The 18,204-nt window shown below is 38.2% G+C and overlaps 1 protein-coding gene across 10 annotated transcripts in view; it reads right to left on the bottom strand.

The window, feature by feature from the left end:
• UTRN (utrophin) overlaps window positions 1–18,204 on the bottom strand; it is a 610,574-nt gene that overhangs the window by 336,462 nt on the left and 255,908 nt on the right. For all 10 annotated transcript variants that reach the window (XM_049902936.1, XM_049902887.1, XM_049902897.1 and 7 more), the window contains 6 exons: window positions 17,475–17,636; window positions 16,906–17,043; window positions 12,897–13,088; window positions 9,336–9,508; window positions 5,829–5,979; window positions 4,488–4,663 (listed from right to left, as the gene is read on the bottom strand). In XM_049902936.1, coding sequence (XP_049758893.1) covers window positions 4,488–4,663; window positions 5,829–5,979; window positions 9,336–9,508; window positions 12,897–13,088; window positions 16,906–17,043; window positions 17,475–17,636 — 992 coding nt within the window. The remainder of the gene's footprint in view (window positions 1–4,487; window positions 4,664–5,828; window positions 5,980–9,335; window positions 9,509–12,896; window positions 13,089–16,905; window positions 17,044–17,474; window positions 17,637–18,204) is intronic.

Genomic DNA, 18,204 nt, shown 5'->3' with positions numbered 1-18,204 from the left:
TTTTTTCTATAACATTTGAAGATCTATTTTAATAACTGATGAAAATCATTGCAAAATCATAAGTTCTCATTATTAAGCATCCATCAGGAGAGAACACTGCTTTAAATTTATGTAAATCAATCAATAGTACTAATTGATAAGTCTATGTATAAGAAAACAAACATTCAATTATTATAGACCTTTTGCTTTCTAAAAAAGTGTAGGAATTTGAATTTCCAATGTTTCATAACCATGACTAATTTAGTGTTTAAAAATACATTTATGAAAGAAACTGACATTATCAAGTAACTTCAACATATTTTAGTCTCAAAAAATTCTCATCTGTGCATTAGCTAAATATAATCTACATCTTAAATGTTATCCCTAAGAGTAAAAACATGTTATGAATTCATATTCAAATAGTAGATAGCAACTGCTCACTAAGGAATAACACCATAAGATGCTGAACTGCGCAAATATTTAAGTACAGGCACTCAATACAGAAACAAATTGAACCATGTGGTAATTTTCAGTGACTCTGGTAACAGTACATACACATAAAAGTTTGTAAAGCTCCAAGGTGGCCCCAATTTAAGATCAATTATAAACCTGAAGTGAAGTGTAACATGAATCTGTGAAAACAAATACTGTTTTAATCAAAACACAAGATATTAAGAAAGAGATACATTTTTCCTTTCACTTCTAAAAAATGAGGTTCTGGGAACAATAATTACCACACTTTACGAAGATCCATTTGAAAATCTTCAGGGGAATTTATGCATTTCTCGTTAATACCCTGCCAGTAGGTACATCTTTTTGCTTAAGAAGGCCTAGGAGATAGATCATTTCCAAGCTAGATGTTTCTCCATGCAAACTCATTACCAGCCCGTATAACATCCCATAGGATCTCAGTTTGGAATCCCACCCCTTGTTCCCTGAATCCTCCTCCCGAGCTACATCTTTGCAGATTTCTTACGTGGCCATGCTAGTTCATACCTCCTCACCTTTGCCTGTTCTACTTCTACAGAAAGCCCCAGAAGGAAATTATGGGAAATTCCTATAAACGCTTCAAAATTCACCTAAGTATCCCTTCTCTTTGATGCCTCTCACACCTGCCTCTGTGACAATACTGCATCTTACCCATGATGCTTTCCTTAATCCCACTACCTCATTTCTTCTTTAAACATGTTTCCTCTTCTTAGTCTCTGAGCTTCTTAGTCCTATTTGTATCCCCAGTGCTGACCATGAGGCTCAATAAAAGTTGATCAAATCCATCAATCGTTGGCCAAATTCAGCAACAACATGCTGGCAGGATAAATTCTAGGCTAACTTACAATTATAGGAATAGATATCTTGAGTGTTTACTAGGAAATAGGGCATAAACATTTTACAAACATTGTCTCATTTAATCCTCACAACAATCCTCTAATGAAATATCGCGTTCTCATTCACAAGAGGGGAAAATTGTGACCATAGAGCTCTGTCGTCTTGCCAAGTTTGTACAGCACAGTGCTTGAGAGCATAAGATATTGCTATCACTCCTGACAAGAATTCAGACAAGTTACTTAACCTCTCTCTTCTGAGTCTCAATGTCCCAAGCTGTACAATGGGCCTAATAGTCCCCACAAAGGATATTACCAAAAAAAACAAACAAACCAAACCCACTGACGTTGAGTCAATTCCAACTCATAGCAACCCTATAGGACAGAGTAGACCTGCCCCCATAGAGTTTCCACAGAGCTCCTGGTGGATTTAAACTGCCAACCTTTTGGTTAGCAGCTATAGCTCTTAACCACGATGCCACCAGGGTTTCCTAACTATTATCAGTGAGGATTAAATGATGCAATGTATAAAAAAAAACAAACCCATTGCCACTGAGTAGATTCCAACTCATAGCGACCCTGGAGAACAGGGTAGAATTGCCCCATAGAGTTTCCAAAGAGCATCTGGTGGATTTGAACTGCCGACCTTTTGGTTAGCCACCATAGCACTTACCCACTACGCCACCAGGGTTTAGGCAATGTACGTGAGGTGCCAAATACCATTTCTCTGCTACATGGCAATCTCTTGACCAATTAGTCTTGCAGCCAAAACATACAAAATAATAGCCAATAAACCAGTTGCTATCGACTTGATTCTGACTCATGGCAATCCCATGAGTGGCCAAGTAGAACTGTGCTTCGTGGAGTTTTCAATGGATGATTTTTTTGGAAATAGATTGCCAGGCTTTTCTCCCAAGGTGCCCCTGGGTGGACTCAAACCTCCAACCTTTCGGTTAGCAGCCTAGCCCGTTAACCATTTGTACCACCCAGGGACTCCACTCAAAATAACCGATGATATTAGTCTGTAAAAAGCAGCCAAAGACCACATCATACTTGAATATTTCATATCACATTATAATACTGGACTTGATAAAGTATTACAATGGCCTGTAACAAAATAATAGTTTATCATTAAAATAATACATCATTTACAGAGTTAAAATTAAGGGGAAAAAATTTTTCTTGAGCTTCTTAACCCAAAACTACCTGTCTTGGATTGAACTGTGTCCCCCCAAAATATGTGTCAACCTAGTTAGGCCATGATTCCCAGTATTGTATGGTTGTCCTCCATTTTGTGATTTCCTATGTGTTATAAATCATAATGTCTGCCTGTGGTTAAAAGGGAATAGGGTGGGATTGTGACACCCTTGCTCAGGTCACATCCCTGATCCAATGCAAAGGGAGTTCCCCTGGGGCGCAGCCTGCCACACCTTTTCTCTCTCAAGAGATAAAAAGGAAAGGGAAGCAAGCAGGAAAGGTGGACCTCATACCACCAAGAAAGCAGTACTAGGAGCAGAAAACGTCCTTTGGACCGGGGGTCCTTGCGTGGAGAAGCTCCTACTCCAGGGGAAGGCTGATGAGAAGGCCAACAGAGAAAAAAGGCCTTGCCCTGGAGCAGACGCCCTGATTTTGAACTTTTAGCTTACTTTCTTGTGAGGAAATAAACTTCTCTTTGTTATAGCCGTCCACTTGTGGTATTTCTGTTACAGCAGCACTAGATGACTAAGACACTACCATTAATTAAAAAAAAAAAAAAAGGTCCTTAATGATACGGAATGTATTAGGCAAAGTAGAAATCGTCCATTAAATCTTGACTCTCTCAGAAAATAATTTCAAATAATTTTAAAGTACTATATAAAATAATACGGATAACATTGAGTATCGTATTCACTAGTGATGAAACTGGTTTGCAGCCAGAAGACATGCTAATAAAATCTGGGGCAGTGTAACATCATCTAATATTAAAAAGAAATAATACATTATATTTATTATATTGCATAGATGAGGACTGTTATTATTCACAAAGCACTGTCATATACGCATAGAACATATGGGACACTGAGAGGAGCCTAGGGAGAGAGATCGCTGATAAAGACTCAGAAGCTCAGGCAGGAGATGAGCCGGTGGGTCCTAGAACCTGAACCCATACCTTCACACTTGAAGCCCAGTAACACACTTTGAACAACTTCAAGCTGCCTCCATATAATCAGCATTATCATAATAAACAGGAATAAAAGTGTGTTTTACTGTTGTTTTTAGTTGCATCAAGTCAATTTTGAGACTCACGGCGACCCCATGTGTACAGAGTAGAGCTGCTCCACAGGGTTTTCAAGGCTATGGCCTTTCAGAAGCAGACTGGCAGGCCTGTCTTCCAAAGTGCCTCTGGGTATATTCGAACAACCAACCTTTTAGCTAGTAGTCAAGCACGTAACCATCTGCACCACCCAAAGACTCCTATATGGTGTGTTTTATATGTGTGGTATCTGGGTAGAAAAGTGAGACTTAAGGACTGCTTAAAAACTCAGTAAGGGAAGGAACACGGACAGTGGAGGTCTTAAATGTCAGTAAAACTCCTATCGTAATGTAAGACCTCTTTAAAGTGTTAAAAAGCAAAGAAGACACCTTGAAGGCTAAGGTGTGCTTGACCCAAGGCATGGTGTTTTCAATTGCCTCATATGCACGCATAAGTGGGACAATGAATAAGAAGAATCGATGCCTTTCAGTTATGGTGTTGGTGAAGAATATTGAACATACATACCATGGACTGCCAAAAGAACAGACAAATCTCTCTTGGAAGTACAGCCAGATTGTTCCTTAGAAGAAAGGATGGCAAGACTATATCTCACATACTTTGGACATGTTATCAGGAGGGACCAGTCCCTGGAGGAGTACATCATGCTTGGTAAAGAAGAAGGTCAGAGAAAAAGACGAAGACCCTCAAGGAGACAGACTGACGCGGTGGCTGCAACAATGGGCTCAAGCATAACAACAATTGTGAGGATGGTGCAAGATCCGGCAATGTCTCGCTCTGTTGTACACAGGGTCACTATGAGTCAGAACAGACTTGAGGGCACCTATCAACAACATCAGACCATAAACGAACTCTGAACTCACCTAACTGTACCTTAAAAGATTCTTCCCCAAATAGCTTCACCCCACGCCCTCAAGTTATCATGGCTAAATCACCTTGGCTGCCTAGCCTTCACTTCTGCAGCCACGACACTCCAGCGTTGGTTTAGACCGGCCAGCTTGTCTTTCAAGAAGCTTCCATTTGTGGGGGAAAGTTTCTGTACAATGCCGTCCCCAGTTCTGTTCAGGGCTGCAAAACTGGGCTGGTGGCTGCTGACGCCCTCTTCGAGTTCCTGTAACAGAGTATAACCCACGATTAATTCCACTATTACATTAAACTGCTCTGATACAATGAATTCACCCAGGAATTGTGGCATCGACTTAAGTGTTAGAGACAGGAAGTTTGGAAGGATATTATTTTACCTTCGTGCTTTAAAAGACATTTTAAAACAATACAGTTACATTTCAAAGAAAACACTAAATGAAATTTATTTTGAAATGTAACCCACTCTCATGAATGCCATTAGGTAAAATACAGTGAAAAAGGACAACTGAAAAATTAAAAAATAATAACAGCTGTTTACATTGAAGCATACGCATCAATCATGTTTGATTAAAGTGAATTGCTGATCTTTCAAACGTGAGCTTGTAAGCATCTCTTTAAAAAAAAATTTATACCCCACAGACTCTTAAGTCCTAGCATATATTAAGTAAGCCTCAGCACACATTCTATTGAGACATTGCTTCACTGCTCTGACAATTTTTAAATCAACAGGTTAAAGGAGTTATTTTAAAGGTCGGATCTAAACACTTATGTGTAATTCCAAAATTAAGAAAAATGCATTAACATGTTAATGACAAAAATAAAAGCATTCTCTAATAAAATATATCTGAAAGATTTAATAAGGAAATATTTTATCAGTGGTAAAATTGAAATTTTGTTTACTCTCTACTATCAGTTTTAAAGACCTATTGTTACCAGAACTGAGCTAGCTCTTGTGTCATATTTTCCTGAGATGGAATTAGACTTACATGAGCAGCTGCCCTGCTACCGCTCAAGAATAATTTACTTTTATGGTAATTATCAATGAAACAAAGAAAAATGAGATACTTCAGTGTTTGCAGACAGAAAACAAAGGCAAAGTAAACATCTATTTTAAAGATCTGCCCTTGAGATAGATTTGGGTACAAAATTTTTTTCAAATCTTATTTTGAGTATAAAATTTTAAAAATAAAATTGTTTTTCACATTAGCCACTGAAGAGTACCTTTTTACTGAAATTTCTTTGTAAAAACCCTGATTAAAAATTTGAAACTGGAACGGAAATTACAAATTGTCTATACTCCTGAAAAATCATCGTATTTGGTCCCTACTTCGGAAAATCTGTCTTAAAAGCCACCTGCTAAATATATATGCAACCTCCTTAACAGAGAGCCCATCCTGTGGCAAAGCACTCACCTGCTGATGTCTCCTGGCTTTCTCTAAATCCAGGCTGCCATCTGGAGCACAGGTGTCAACCAGCAACTGCTCGACTTCAGTTATCCACTGTGTGAGGTCATTTAGGTCACTGTGGAACTGTCTCCACTCTTCCACAGCCCTGTCAGAATAACTATAGGAGGACAAACAAAATAAAAAAGATTTCCCAACTTTTCCAGGACTGCCGAGAAGCAATTTTTCTAAAAAGGGAATTCAACTACCATTTAAACTGAAAGCCCAAGAACAACTTAATTCATAGCTCATTGTTCTACAAGACCAATTTTCGTAGCAAGTTACAGTTAACAAATCCTCTCAGAGAAACGTGCATCACACCAACAGCAAAGTAACCTGCTCCCCACGCTACCATTGCCCCTCTCTCAATATTTTTCTCTCTTTTTCTATCTCTCTGGGTACCTCTCTCTCTCTCATGCACATGTGTATGTGCACACGTGCACACAGGTGCAAGCGCGCACATGTGTGAGCACACACACGCTAAGGCAGCTTTTTAACTGGAGAGACTACACTGAGGCCAAGCAAACTTTGCCTTCTGGCTTGGAAAATCAAGATTAACTAGCTGCAGGCACGTTAACCCACCCAGCTTTATACCCTTAACATTTCAAATACCATGAAATATAAAATATGATTAATTACTCTCTTTACTCAGGAAAAATATCCCAGAACACTTAAAAAATAAAAAACCCGTTGCCATCAAGTCAATTCCAACTCGTAGTGACCCTAAAGGACAGAGCAGAACTGCCCCATATGGCTTCCAAGGAGTGCCTGGCAGATTTAAACTGCCAACCTTTTGGTTAGCAGCTGTGGCTTTTAACTCCTATGTCACCAGGGTTTCCACCAGAACACTCAGATCCCAGCTAAAACCAACCCTAAAAGGTCAAAACCCTTCGCAATTTCCTTGCACTCCATGGCCTCTGGGCAACAAGTAATCCTTAGTGTTCCACTTACTTACCTGAACGCAGCACAGCATAGAAGTCCTGGCAAGGGCCCTGAGAGGCTCACTACGGGGCAATGAGCCAAGGGGCTACTGAGATTCTGTTTAAACATGACTCTCTTAGAAATGATAGAAAGTAAAACTCCAGGGTATGTCATATTCGGAACACATAAATATAAAAGGAAATGCTTTGTTGGATTAGGAGTCTAACTTCTTCTACTTTTTTGCTTTAGAGTAATGGAGCTGAGAGGGGTTTAGAAGAGTTCTTTGAAATTTTAAATAATAATAAATTTTTTACTTTTTATAATAAAAATGTTAAAAATCACCAAAAAATGATCGCTGATAATCACTAACCCCTAAATAATGTTTATATTATCTTCTTCCATGAAAGTCATTTTTAAAATTTAGTAAATACTTCTTAATTGCCCTTAGGAAAGCGAAACTCTATGGAGCATGACAAAAATAAGAGCACTTCAAGCAAAACACTACGAGAAGATACTAAGACCATCTGCGTTACCACTTATAAAAATACTCAATAACACTATATAAAAATCACAACTTCTAACTTGAGATTCTACAATTGTCAATACAAAATGCTGCCAGAAAGGCTGCTCTAAAGATGCAAAGGCTTTGAAAGTAACATTAAACTCAGAAAAGATCAATAAGAGTAACAGTACATTAAATTTCAAAAAAAAAATCTAAGCACCTCAGCTATGGATTAAATTGAAAAGAGTTGTAGAAAAGGAGATTCATGCTCAGGAAGGGTTTGCAAAGCCATGGCCTCCTCTCTGATCCAGCCAGGCTGTGTGGGAGGCAGGAGAGAATCAGGACGGACAACAGACTTCCAGAGAGTCAAGGGGCTCCAATGACTCTAGCCACTGCATGACCACTTTAGGAAGTCTGTTAAACTTTCCCATCCTTGGTTTAGATTTGAACTAGAATAAAGTAAGTTTTCCAACTCTGGAGTCCCTGGGTGGTACAACTGGTTAAGTGCTTGGCTACCAATGGAAAAGTTGGCACTAATACTCTAACTGAGCTTGCTATCCTCCCCTAGACACTCACGCTACCACCTATCTGCCCTCTATCTGGGAATAGCATCATTACCTAACCTAGGATGGAGTCCTGGTGGTGCAAAGGTTAAGCACTTGGCTGCTATCCAATAGACTGGTGATTTCGAACCCACCCAGTGGCTTCAAGGAAGAAAGACCTAGCAATCAATTCCCATAAAGATTATAACCTAGAAAACTCTATGGGGCAGTTCTACTCTGTCGCACAGGGTCACAATAAGTCGGAATTGACTCAACAGCATCTAACAACAACAACAATTTACCTAGGTCCATGAGACAAAGACTTGGGTGTCATTCTTTACTCTTCTCCCTTCCTTCCTCCAACATCCCATTATCACCATATCTTCTTGATTCAACTATCCAGGTAGTTCTCGAATTTTCCCCTTGGTCTCCACTTCTGTAGCAATTTCCCTAGTCAAACTACCATCATGTGACAACCACAAACTGGTTTCCTTTAGTCTTAACCTCAACCAATCCAGTCAACAACGAACAAGCTGTCATTCCTTTGCTAAAAATATTGCAATGGCTCCCCATTGTTCTCAGAAGAAAATACTAACTGCTTGATATGACACACGGAGATACTTCATAATATGGTCCATTTAGATCTTTCTGGTCTCATCTCTTTACCATGAGCTCTAATTCTAATAGACTATTTTCATTTCCTCAAAAGCATTACACTCTTATCTATGACCCTCTGCAATGTTGTATTCACATTTTATTTGTTTTTCTACAAATAAAATGTGAATACAACATTTTACATAGCTCCTGGTGAAAAATTACCAGTTTTAATTTCCACCTATTGATAGCCATGGTCAAAACCTAGTAAGAAGTCTCAAAATCATTCTGTGAAACAGAAGATTATAAAAAAAGAGTTTGGGGTTATTTATAGATTCCAATTATCTGTAGTTTGGTCTGTTCTCCACCAACATTAATCATCAAAAGTGTGGAGAAATTAAACATTAATGAAAATTCTTTTTAATTTTTTCAAACGAAACTGATGCTATTTAGATACGAAAAACTCAAGGTGCTTCAATGTTTTCAAGCGATTATGCTGTAAATGGTCATCTATATCTAAACTCCTCTTTCTCTAGGGAACAATACCCCTCACGATCGATTGTTATTGTTGTCAGGTGCTACTGAGTCAACCCCAACTCACAGCAACCCCATGTGACAGAGAGGAACTGCCCGAGAGTGTTTTCGAGGCTGTGATCTTTACGGGAGCAGACTGCCTAGTCCCCCTCCAAGAAAGAAGCTCAGTGGGTTTGAATCACCAACCTTTGGGTTAGCAGGCAAGCGCTTAACCATTGCGCCACCAGCGCTCCTTTCACAATTGATTAAATAGGGCAAACTACAAGGGTGTGAAACATGTTCTCATAAGTCTACACATGACCTTTTTCAAAGCCCACGAACTTTAAGTGGTTTTTCAAAAAATTAAATATTATTTTAATTTACACGTATTTTTTTTACACGTACCCTTTACGATCACTGTACATTCTATTAACTCTGTCCCATTTTGCATTCAACTGAGTAAGCGTATCCCCAATCTGAATAGCTTCAGGTCCAGAAGCTTCAAGGATAACGTCTGGTTGCTTCTCATGAATGACTGCAATCTGCTCTCCAAGTTTGTCCAGTTGGTCTTTGATATTCTGCAAATATATTTTCATACAGTAACAAAATCCAGTATAGAAATAAAAAGAATAGAATCTCAGATGAGCAAAAATTTACATTGCATAAGACTAATTTAAAATAACATTGAGGTATAATAATTATTGCTAATCAAACCTGGAAGCATTTTCTTAAATAATACCCTGTTAGCCAAAGTGTGAGGAATGCTAAATAATTCACTAATGGGAGGAAAAAGAAATCTTCACAAATGTTTAAGGTGGCATTTTTATAGGTCATATGAAAAGCTTCAATCATATTCTGTAAAGGTAATGAAACATTTCACACTGGGATTATTTATATTTGCAAATCCTAATAATCATAGTTTAAAAGACAGAAATAAGCTATCAAACTTTGCAAACTTATCAGTCATTTTGTTGTGATTTTATACATAAATACAATCAAAATATATGGAAAACTTTAAAGGGATTTAATAGTGTTATGAATTAACTAACAAATTCCAGATCTCTACTTATCTTACAATCAACATGCCAATTGAAACTCCATCAGCCAATCTTAAATCATTATAGATGGCAGGAAAAATACTGACAATATATATCAACTGACAATCAAATTTTTAAGAGAAGGATATGGTTTGTATATGTGTTTGATAAAAACTGTCTTTGACTTTACAACAAACTAATAACTATGTACAGTTAAAAATCCATATCTACTTTAAAAAATTAAAATTGTTACATAAAAGACCTATAAAAAGAAAACTACAAAACACTACTGCAAGAAAACAAACAAGACCTACATAAATGGAAAAGCATACCATCCTCATGGATAGATGGGCTCAACATTGTGAAAATGTTGATCCTACCCAAAGCAATCTACAAATACAATGCAATCCCAATCTAAATACCAACAGCATTCTTTAAGGAGATGGAAAAACTAATCATTAACTTCATGTAGAAAGGAAAGAGGTCTCAGGTAGGTAAAGCACTGTTGAAGAAAAAGAATGAAGTAGGGAGCCTCATGGTACCTGACCTCAGAACGTACTATACAGCTATGGTAGTCAAAAGAGCCTGGTACTGGTACAACGACAGATATATAGACCAATGGAACAGAATCGAAAACCTAGATGTAAATCCATCCAACTATGGTCACCTGATCTTCTACAAAGGCCCAAACCCCATTAAATGCAGAAAAGACAGTCTTTTTAACAAATAGTGCAGGCAAAACTGGATGTAGATCTGTAAAAAAATGAAACAGGACCCATACCTCATGACATACACAAAAACTAATTCAAAATGGATCAAAGACCTAAATATAAAACCAAAACCTATAAAGATCATAGAAAAAAAAAATATATATAGGGTCAATGCTAGGGGCCCTAATACATGGCATAAATAGTATACAAACCATAATAATAATATAAAAACACCGAAGTTTTTTTAAGCTAGATAACTGGGATCTTCTAAAAATTAAGCAAACGCTCATCAACAGACTTCACCAAAAGAGTAAAAAGAGAGCCTACAGACTCGGAAAAAGTTTTTGGCTGTGACATATCCAGCAAAGGTCTATTCTGCAATCTATAGGAAAATCCAACAACTTTACAACAAAAAGACAAATAATCTAATTAAAAATTGGACAAAGGATATGAACAGACACTTCTCAAAGAACACACTCAGGCAGCTAACAGACACGTAAGGAAATGCTCACAATCGCTTGCCATTAGAGAAATGCAAATCAAAACCACAATCAGATACCGTATCACCCCAACATTACTGACACGAATCAAAAAAAACAGAAAATAACAGATGTTGGAAAGGCTGCGGAGAGCTTGGAACTCTTATGCACTGCTGATGGCAATGTAAAATGGTACAGCCATTGTGGAACACAATATGGCGCTTCCCTAAAAAACTACACATAGAAATACGATAGGATCCAGCAATTCTACTTCTAGGAATATATCCTAGAGAAATAAGAGCCCTCACAAGAACAGACATATGCACACCCATGTTCACTGCAGTATTATTCACAATAGCAAAAACATGGAAACAACCTAAGTGCCCATCAACAAGTGAATGGATAAACAAACTATAGTACACACAATGGAATACTAAGCAACAATAAAAAACGATGATGAATCTATAAAACATCTCACAACATGGATGAATCTGGAGGGCATTATGCTGAATGAAATATGTCAATCATAAAAGTAAAATAACTATATGAGGCCACTATTATAAAAACTCTTGAAAAGGTTTACATACAGAAAAAAACAATCTTTGATGGTTACCAGGGAGGGGAGAGGTAAGGAGGGAAAAACACTAAGTAGACAACAGATAAGTGGTAACTTTGGTGAACGGTAAGACAGTACACAATACTGGGGCAGTCAGCACAACTTGACAGAGGCAAGGTCACCGAAGCTTCATAGACACATCCAAACTCCCTACGGAACCGAATTAATGGGCTGAGGGCTAGGAACCATGGTCTCGGGGGACATCTAGCTCAAATGGTATAATACAGTTTATAAAGAAAATGTTCTGCACCCTATTTTGGTGAGTAGTGTCTGCGGTCTTAAAAGCTTGTGAGCAGCCACATAAGGTACTCCACTGGTCCCATCCCATCTGGAACAGGAAAGAATGAAGAAAACCAAAGACACAAGGGAAAGATTAGTCAAAGAACTAATGGACCACAACTACCACAGCCTCTGCCAGACTGAGTCCAGGACAACTGGATGGTGCCCGGATACCACCACTGACTGTTCAGACAGGGATCACAATAGGGGGACCTGGACAGAGCTGGAGAAAAATGTAGAACAAAATTATAATTCACAAAAAAAGACCAGACCTTTGTTAACCAAAGTCATAAGACACTATGTGCACTGTTTAATGAGAAATTAGTTTGTTCTGTAAACCTTCATCTAAACTAAAAAAAAAAAAAAAGACCAGACTTACGTCTGACAGGGACTGGAGAAACTTGGAGAGTACGGCCCCTGGACAACCTTACAGCTCGGTAATAAAGTAACTACTGAGGATTACCCTTCAGCCAAAGATTAGAGGATTAGATAGATCCATAAAACAAAATGAGATTAAATGGGCACAGCAGCAAGAACAAGAACACAGAAAGGGACAGGAAAGCTGGTGATGGGGAACCCAAGGTCGAAAAGCAGAGAGTGCTGATATGCCATGGGGTTGGCAACCAATGTCACAAAACAATATGTGTATTAATTGTTTAATGAGAAAATAATTTGCTGTGTAAACCTTCATCTAAAATACAAAAAATAAAAACTGTTGATATATTTCATTAGTGAACACAAGAAAGGTTAAAAGTGATACATCATCTAAGTGGGTACAATAACAAGGTCCTTGCTTTATTTCTTCATTAACTGCAGCTTTCCAGATCTACTGCTTAGAGATTTACCTTTAGAGAATCTTCCTGAAAAGAGAAATCTTCATAGACAGCAGTGTTCAGCTCTGGAGTATTAAGTGACAACTCAGTATCATCCATGGAGTGTAAAACTCTGTTAATTTCAACAAGGTAATCTGCGGGAAGAGGCCAGGATCTAACTCTAGAAGCGAGTTGAACTGTTTTTCTCTGTTGAGTAGGGATTGCCTGTCAAAACACAAATAATAATAATGTACACATGTTAAAATATTCCCCTAATGAATAATAGCAAATTGAAAAAATACAAGACTATCTCATGGATGAATTGAATACCATGAACCAAAATCAAATTTTTTCTTAATTTTGTATAGTTTAAATATGCATTGTTATAAAAATCCTTAACAACCTCTTTTCCAATTTTTATTTTCAGCCTGCTGTTAAACATAATTATCATAATAAATGAGTTAGTGCTGGACTGGCCTTTCTTTAAGACCTAGTCCATCTATACTCAGTTAGTGAATGAGAAAGCATAACAACTCCTTTTCTGAGCTGTTGAGGATATGAAAACATTTGCAGATCATAAGATTCTGCATGAAAATAAAATACGTTGATATCATTATTTCACCCAATTTTTAAACATCACATTTAGATTAAATACTTCTGATCTTACTGCTGAAAACACAACCAAGTTAAACATGTATACATAACACAACATAATATAACATGTGACATGCAGTAAGAGTATATCCAGGTAATTCAATATATAACCTTAACCTTTGAGAACAACATTACAGAGGAAGAATACCCTACATAAAACAATAGGTCCTAAAGTACCAAAATCAGACAAATTCTACACTGGATGGACTACTTATTTGCCTGAATAGCATTTTCTGTATCCCCTAATCAGAGCTTTCTAAATCATAAGTGTTTCTAGAATGGGCCACTAGTCCTTAGGACCTCACATCCTTTACTCCCAGATGGCTACAATTTAATAAATGTGTTAAAGACTCAAGGAAGCTGCCTTAATTCGTGTGCAATTAAATGGCCAAACTGCAGCTACTCATGAATTCAGGTAGCTTCCTTGACACTGTTGCTTTCCTAAAAAAAATTATATTCCTCTACAGATTAGAAAATGATCACGGATACTTGCTCACTGAGTTAAACAGTTATCCTGAAAATGTTTACATTCCCTAAATAAAACCAAGACTCAAGACTAAAATCTAGTCAAAAACATGATGCTGAACCCAGAGATCTGCATTTATTTGCCTCCTAGAATTTGCTTTAATTATTGCTCTCACCAATTGAACGGCAGTCCTGGGTAGCCAGGTTAGAAGCAAGCCTGTAGATTTCCTACCTTTTTCCACAGGGTAAATAATATTTGTCCCTAGTATTAATTTTATTATCCTACACCACATGTTCAAAGACTGGCCAGAAAGTATTTCTAGGCATTTACCTGTACGTTTAAGGCAAACTGTATTTTTTAAGCGCTCAGCTGCTAACCAAATAACCAAAAGGATGCTGAACTCAATAATGTGTGTACCTAGAAAATAGTTTTGAATAAAACAATGAGAAATATTTTTTAAAGTAGAGAAAAAGTTTTTTAAAAAGCTTTTTTCAGATTTTATTTTAAATGGGCCAATTTTTTTTTTTTTTGAAGATCACAAAATTAGACACAATATTTCTTCCTCTTAACTTTAAGAAAAAAAAAAAAAAGACTCCATGACAATATTTATAGGTTGAATAATCATGTAGTGCAAATGGTTAACATGCTTGGGTGCTAACCAAAGGGTTGGAGGTTCAAGTCCACTAAGAGGTATCTTGGAAGAAAGGTCTGGCGATTTACTTTGGAAAAATCAGCCAGTGAAAGCCCTACGGGCCACAGCTCTACTCTGACACACACAGGGTGGCCACGAGTCAGAGCTGAAGCAGCAGCGACTGGTTTCTAATCACGTAAAGGAGTAAAATCAGGAACTGGGAGCCACTCTCCTACTTGGCTTTCCCATCTTTGAACCACAGCATCTTTTTGAGAGGTCATTTATTTTTCAAAGGCCAGAAAAGGTTCCAGACATTCAACTACTTGATACGTGCTTGAAGGACATTAAACTGTGTAGTGCTTTTCTCATTTAGCATCACTAGACATGCCCTGGGTGGCGCAAACAGTTTGCACGCAACTAGTAATCAAAAGGTTGACAGTTTGAACTCACCACGGAAGAACCAGGGAAGAAAGCCCCAGTAATCTGCTTCTGTAAAAATTACAGCCAAGAAAACTCCATGGAGCAGTTCTACTCTGTGACCCATGGGGTTGCAGTGAGTCAGAACTGACTCGATGGCAATAGGTACTGGGTACTAGACATATGCTAGGTTTGTTTTTTAGTCACTTTTAGCACTGCTCGAAGACCAGGAATCCTGTGCTTTTTCGTAGTTAAACAGCAGATCACCATCCTTACACACTGCCTGTATCTGAGGCTTTGGGGTGAACTGGGGAGATCAGTGGCATTCCAAATAGGAAGCTCCAAGTTTAAAAAAAAAAAAATCCTATTCATTAAAACTCTCTCTTTTTCTATTCAGATGCTACAGACAATCTTTCTCTGAGCCTCCATATTCTTGCAGAAGCAGCAAGGCAGTTCAAGATTTAAGCATCTGCTTTCTATATTCCCAAAATAGATTTTTTCCCAAGAGAGTGAGTGATCAATCAAAATGCCCTTGGGGGAAAAAAATGTCTTGGAGATCCAACCCAGACTCTGCTTCTAGAGGATTTTATTTTTGAAGAGGGCTGCCAGGACGCAGGAATACCAAATACACTCCAGGTTAGTACTAAAATTAGAGAGCAAGGGTTATATGATGTGGCTCATAACATACACCAAACGAAATTCCAGATAGATTAAGGAGTTCACATTAAATGATGTTTTATAAAAATTTTCTAAGTTTCGTTTTTATCAAACCATAGGAAAAACTGGAACTAAACAGAATGGAATATTTATCAAGTCTCTGGAGGAGTCTGGACTTTCTCGATCGAGAAATAGCCGGCACAGCAAGGACGGTATGAGACCCATCACAAGGTCACAGACTGGGATCATTTACTCAGTTCTAACATCATTAAATAAAACTGATTCTAGAAGGGATTACCGAAGAACAGGCCACTGGGGAACGCCAGCACACTTGCACCTGGGAAGACTGCCATTAAAAAGGAGGCTGGTAGAGAATCTGTTTCTAGAATATAAATCACAGTATATCAGTTTCAAAAATTTATTTATAAACTAGAATTTTTTTTTAAGTGGCCAAGACTTCCACATTTAAGAGTACAGACTGCAGAAGGAAGTCACTAGTGATAGAAACAGATCCCCTCTAGGTCCAGAACATAATGAGAGACGCAAAAGGGATAGCCCAAGCAGCCCCTGGTGGCACAAGGGTTAAGCACTCAGCTGCTAACCAAAACGTTGGTGGTGAACCTACCCAGTGCCTCCTCGGGAAAAAGACCTGGTGATCTCCTCCCATAAAGATTACAGCCTAGAAAACCCTCTAGAGCTGTTCTACTCTGTCACATGGGGTCACTATGAGCCAAAATCAACTCAACGGCATACCAATACAGTAGTAAGCAAAATATAAGATTGTACAGATACAAACCCCCCCAATCTTAAGCAAAAGAAAGAGCCAATAATAAGAATTTACATTCCTATTTTCTTTGAGTCCTGTTCCTTCAAAAAGATATAAACATATATTTCTATAATATATAAACCGAAAAAAACAAACCCGTTGCCATGGAGTCGATTCCAACTCATAGCGACCCTATAAGGACAGAGTAGAACTACCCCACAGAGTTTCCAAGGAGTGCCTAGTGGATTCAAGCTGCAGACCTTTTGGTTAGCAGCTGTAGCTCTTAACCACCACGCCACCAGGGTTTCCCCGTAATACATACTAGAAAGGAAAAGGAGATGCTATTCCAACTGGTCTGTTTTGAAGTGCCCATGAATGTAAGGTCGAACACCTGCACAGCAAGAGCTGGGTAAATTCTCTAAATTCCACAGAGACCTTCCCCTGATAATACCTTCACTTTGTTGTATCTTGTGCGCAGAAGCACTAACTGCAAACGGGTCTTTTCTTTAGTACTGTCCTCCATAGGCTGACGTAACATTTGTTCTCCTCTTCGAAGGACTTCCTCAATCTGGGCTCTCTCCTCGTCCATCTGAATGTTGAAAAGGAAAAAAATTTACTCAGAGGAACAACGTACAGGGTCACTCTATCAGTTTCCAAGTAGGGCTAGCTTACAAAGTACAGTATAAGTCAAGCTATGTTCATCTAAATGATATACAACAAAAAAACTCATGTTTTTCTTAAAATATTTTATTACTTTAAATTCACACAGAAAGGCTAATTTAGGAGATGTGAGATGATACAAAGGCTGAACTCAGCAGGGGAGCATGTTTATTTTACATTTTTAAGCATTACACAGATCACTTGCCGAATCTCACATTGACACTCATCAGAAATTCACGTTTGGATCTGCTCTGTCGTGTTTAGCAGATTATTTGGGCAAACATTATTGATACAAAAAAAAAACTGAACAGATAGAAAAAAATGAGAACACCACGGTTCTGAAAATCTCCTTAAACCAACCTTTTCATCTCCATCACTGGATTCCAAGTGTTTCTCCACAATATTTAACATATTCTGTATGTCACTTTCTAACCTGTCCAAGTCAGAGGAAGGTGCACAAGCTTCAAATGTCTCTGTGCCCACCAAGTACTGGTATGATAACGGTTCCTGGTCAATTAGCAACTGTAGAAGGAAAACAGTTCTCTTTAAAGATATTCTTAACCCGATCTTCCATCATACTCCAAGAAATGAGGTGTCAAGAAGGAACCTGCATTCATGTGAATTTAGCAATGATTTTCATATAGCAATGATTTTACTAATTGAAGCTTCTCTGAATTACTCATTTTCTTCAAATTCTAGCCAGGGATGTGAGTAGTGTCAGCTCACTGGCTGCCTGGAATGCCAGGTGGAAGATTCTGAGACCACATGTAAACACAGCAGAAAATCAGGCCATGAGCCAAAAGCCACCCCTGCTGCAGGAATGAAGACTGGCCACCACCTGTGCAGGTACATCCTACAGAATGTCTCTTTGCTTAACTTTTCCCAGAAGAAGGTCCCTTGGATTCTGATATTCCAACTTCATAAAACAAAAACTAAGCACACTGCTGTCGAGTAAATGTCAACTCATGGCGACCCCATGTGTTACCGATTAGAACTGCTCCATAGGATTTTCTCAGCTATAATCTTTACAGAAGCAGATCACCAGGCCTGTCTTACATGGCACCACCGGGTGGGTTCAAACCACCAATGT

Source organism: Elephas maximus, chromosome 1 (genome assembly GCF_024166365.1).
Source record: "Elephas maximus indicus isolate mEleMax1 chromosome 1, mEleMax1 primary haplotype, whole genome shotgun sequence".
NCBI classification, from domain to species: Eukaryota; Metazoa; Chordata; class Mammalia; order Proboscidea; family Elephantidae; genus Elephas; species Elephas maximus.
This window is presented reverse-complemented; position numbering and strand designations above follow the sequence as displayed.